The 4,071-nt window shown below is 40.0% G+C and overlaps 1 protein-coding gene across 1 annotated transcript in view; it reads left to right on the plus strand.

Annotated features, from left to right (window-relative positions):
- Window positions 1-3,784, plus strand: part of CSUI_006233 (myosin heavy) — a gene marked incomplete at its 3' end in the record, with an annotated part of 11,236 nt that extends 7,452 nt beyond the window's left edge. The window contains exons 5-9 of the mRNA XM_068066397.1: window positions 525-572; window positions 1,181-1,367; window positions 2,244-2,515; window positions 2,884-3,204; window positions 3,695-3,784. Coding sequence (XP_067921632.1) covers window positions 525-572; window positions 1,181-1,367; window positions 2,244-2,515; window positions 2,884-3,204; window positions 3,695-3,784 — 918 coding nt within the window. The remainder of the gene's footprint in view (window positions 1-524; window positions 573-1,180; window positions 1,368-2,243; window positions 2,516-2,883; window positions 3,205-3,694) is intronic.
- Between the last annotated feature and the right edge of the window lie 287 nt (window positions 3,785-4,071).

The following is a 4,071-nucleotide window of genomic DNA, read 5'->3' on the forward strand; positions in this document are numbered from 1 at the left end:
TCTTCTCTCCTTTTCTTCTTCTTCCTGTCTTGTTCATCTTTCGTGCGGGGCCGTGTCTTCTTCGTCACTGTGTGTGGTTATCTCTAAATAAAGATAGAGGAAGAATGTCTATATGTATTCTCTCCGTATGAGCGATTTGGCTCACACATTCTTGTCGAACACTCCCCCTCTTGATCAACAAGACTCGTCTCTCTCTCTCTATACATGTGTATAGACGTCTGCATAAGCATGTATCTCTTATCGGAGGTGAGAAGGATTCTAGCTATGTCAAGATAGAGGATAGGCACGTATATGCATACATATGTGTATGTAGAGGTGGACAGGTATGGGTAAGTATATGTGTACGTATATACAGATAGAGAGACAGATAGAAGTTTGGCCCTATCTTTTCTTCTTTGCATGCAAAAAAACGCGAGACGCTTCTTTCTTTCTTTCTTCTGCTATGATGTGTACGTACACCTCGACCCCTACCATGAATTATGATCTTCGTTTCCTTCTTTCTTTCCTTCTCAATTTCTCCATAGGATATCACTCAAAGAGCCTTATATGAAGAAATGAAGAAAAAGTGTAAGGTAAGGAAAAATTCAAGATCGTACAGTCACCAAAAAGCTCCAAGAATTCCTCGAGAAGATATCCTCATCTCTTCAAAGTTCTTCTCGTCGCTCTCTGCATCTCCCTTCGTTATCTAGTCTGATCTTCTTCCTCTTCTCCCCCAAGTTTTTACTATCTGAATAGAGGCTTTCATAGTAGATGTATCCATCTATGCAGACAAGTAACATAGGCGTTCATATGTATTTATCAGCATATACGTATCTGTATGGATTCCATTCCCCATACGTATACGCGTGTAGGCGTGTCTATGTCTCTCTCTTTCTAATGTCTCTACCTTGAATCTACCGATATCTCTCTGGTTTATCTATTGATCTATCTTTGATCTACCTAAAGAATATCTATATGTCCCTTTATCCGTCTATCTAGCTTCAATCTGTCTATCTTTAATGTATTTATCTTCAGTCGATGATAGTTGTTTTCTCCGCTCGCTACAGAGGAGACTCTGTTTCGTCTGTCTTCTTCTTCTTCACTTTCTCTACTCTGTCTGTCTATCTTTAACCTTTCTCCAATCTATCTAAAGAAGATCTATCTTCTTCTGTCTTGCGTGTGTTTTGTCTTATTCGCTTAGTCGTACACGCAGGAGATAGAATGTCTGAAGAAAGAAGTCGCAGGGTCGGCGAGAGAGGAAGAATCTGTAAGGAAACAGAAGAAGTATCAGCATGATCTTGAAGAGACCATTAAAGAATTGAGAAAGGCTGAGCTGTCTCTACAGCAGAAAGACGTTGAACTCGAGGAATGGAGAAGACTTGCAGGATGTAAGTAAGACAAACACATCAATAAGAAAGAAAGAGAGAGAGAAAGAGAGAAGACAGACGGATAAATCGATTCAACAGATGTTGAAAGATGAAAAGATTTTCTTCTCTTTTCTTCTCGCTCTTTGCTTTCTCCTTCGTCTCTTCTCTCCTCTCCTCGTATGTCCAATCATGTTTTGCCTCTCTTTCTTCTTCGATTCTTCTTCTCTCTTTCTTTCTCTATTTTCGTATTTCTGCATGTGTGTACTTAGACACATCGATAGACGATTCTCTCTGATTTATCCCAGTGCGTCTTTCCCCGTGTGCAGATCTCCATAAAATATGTGTAAGTATCTGTATAGTCCAGATGCTATCTATCATTGTAAGTGGATCTACCAGCTGCATGCATCTCTCTCTCCCTTCCTATTTGTATGTATATATATGCACGTCTTCATATGTTTCCCTTCTCATTCCTCTTTAGACTTGATCGAAGTCTCAATTTCGAGTTTGCATCTTCTCAACTCCGTGTGTATATACACCTCCATGCTGAGGATACATAAGCGACGAACCTGTTGAAAAAGACGACATCTAAACAGATCACTAGATAGATAGATAGATAGATTAGAGATAGATAGATAGATAGATGGAGAGACCAGCAGTGTTCAGTCTCGCTCTTTCTTTCTTTTTTTCTTTCTTTGTAGTTTCTCTGTGTATTACATACACTTCATTTCCCACAACGTTTCTACGTACTATCTCCATACTATGCAATCTATATATCTCAAGTCCATCCCTATTTCATTCTTTCTCTCTGTCTCCCATTCTTATTTCTCTTTCTCTTTCTCTCATTCTTTCTCCACACACATTCGCTCCTTTTCTTTCTTTCTTTCTCTATTTGATTAGCTTTCGTGTTAGATGAGAATCCGACACGCGAGGCCTTCCGTCGGTATCTTCTTCTTCTAGTGAATTCTCTCCAAGCTCTTCAGTTCGAGAAGTCGACTGCCCTAGCGAAGTCTGAGAGTATCGAGAGAGATCTATCGCAGAAAGACCTCCAACTAAAGACGTCTCAAGACACCGTCAAGACTTTAGAGATGAAAGTGGAGAAGGCAGAAAAGAAGGAACTCCACATGAAACGAGAAATCGAAGAACTCAAGCAACACATGGACATCCTTAAGGTGAGAAGAGAAAACTTCTTCTCTCTTCATTCTGCGTCTCGCCATCCATAAGAGATTCGATTCACATAGATAGATTGATAGATAGACTGGTGTGTATGTATTTCTGTGTATATTTCTATAAGCATTCCTGTTCTCTCTATAAATTTAGACTTTCCTGTCTTGCGTATCTCTGTATATCTCTCTCATCTAGACTTGTAAATATGTGCTGTGTGACATACGTTCTCTCTCTCTCGTTGCACCTCGCTGTCTCTCTTCCTCTTGCACGTGGATATACTATATGTCTCTCTCTCTCTACGTATATGTGTAGATGTATGTGTAAACGTATCTGCATGCATGCATGCGTTTGAAGTGTTGCCGGGGGCGCGCAGATTCGATTGACAGGAGCGTTACATCTGAACAGCAGTGAAGAGGTTGAAGCTTTTCTGTCTCGAGGAGGTTCTCTCATCGCTGAGAAAAGAAGAGAGCTGAAAGAGACAAGAGAAGATTCTCTCAAGAAGAAGATACATGGGGAAGAAGAACGGAAAGAGAATGAAGAGCTAGACAGAGGTGACGGCGAGACTGACGAGAAAGAGAATCTAGGAGAAGGAGGAAATGCTTCTGCTCTTATTCGGTCGTTAAAACTGAAAGTGAAGGATTTGGAAGATCAACTCAGTACAGCAGGGAAACTTACTTCTCATCTCGAGTCTCTTGTAAGTCATCTCTAGACAGAAAAAGACCAAGGAGGGAATCTCCAGCAGTCTATGTATACGATTCTACTGCATGCGTATATAGACGCATGAATGTATATGCGATTCAGTTTGCATGCGGATAGGGGACTTATGGAGTACATATGTGTTTCTCTTCTTCGTCTATACGAAGCATATGTCTCAATTATGTATAGATACAGATAAGGATCTTTCGGGATGTCTATAGTGATATGTATTCACGTATATAGTTTAGACGATTCTTTCTCAGTCCACAAAGCAGATCTCTAAGAAGGGAAGTTGAAAGTGTAGCTAGATGGGTCATCTATTCATCTCTTCTTTCTTCCTTCTCGTCTTTCACCTTCTTCTCTTTCGTTCTTTCTTTGGTATCCGTCACTACAGAGCAGAAGTCCAAGATGAGTTTCTCCTCTCTTTCTCTCTCCTTTCTTCTTTTCATCGGATAAGCCACTTTTTGGTCTGTATATCTCTGCTACAGAAATCTCGATTACAAGGAGAATTGCAAGCGGCTCAACAGAAAGGGGAACTCTCACTAACTCTTCAAAGAGAAAGAGATGACCTTGCTTCTGTAAGCGTTGCTGTCTCTCTTAATATATATGGATATCCACTAGCATGTATTAGATATATCTGTACATATATGCAAACATATATAGAGGAAACAGTAGATATAGGAATACCTAGCTACGGAAGTGTGCTGCATGTACTATTGTGTCTTCATAGAACGTCACTATCTACGTTGAAGGAACAAGAAGAAACAACTCTCCTTCTCCAATACGTCACTCATGGAATTCAATACTCCACCCCTAACTAATGATCTATTATGTATATACGCGTACATATACATATATATATGTA

Source organism: Cystoisospora suis (assembly GCF_002600585.1).
Source record: "Cystoisospora suis strain Wien I chromosome Unknown contig_3119, whole genome shotgun sequence".
Classification (NCBI taxonomy): domain Eukaryota; phylum Apicomplexa; class Conoidasida; order Eucoccidiorida; family Sarcocystidae; genus Cystoisospora; species Cystoisospora suis.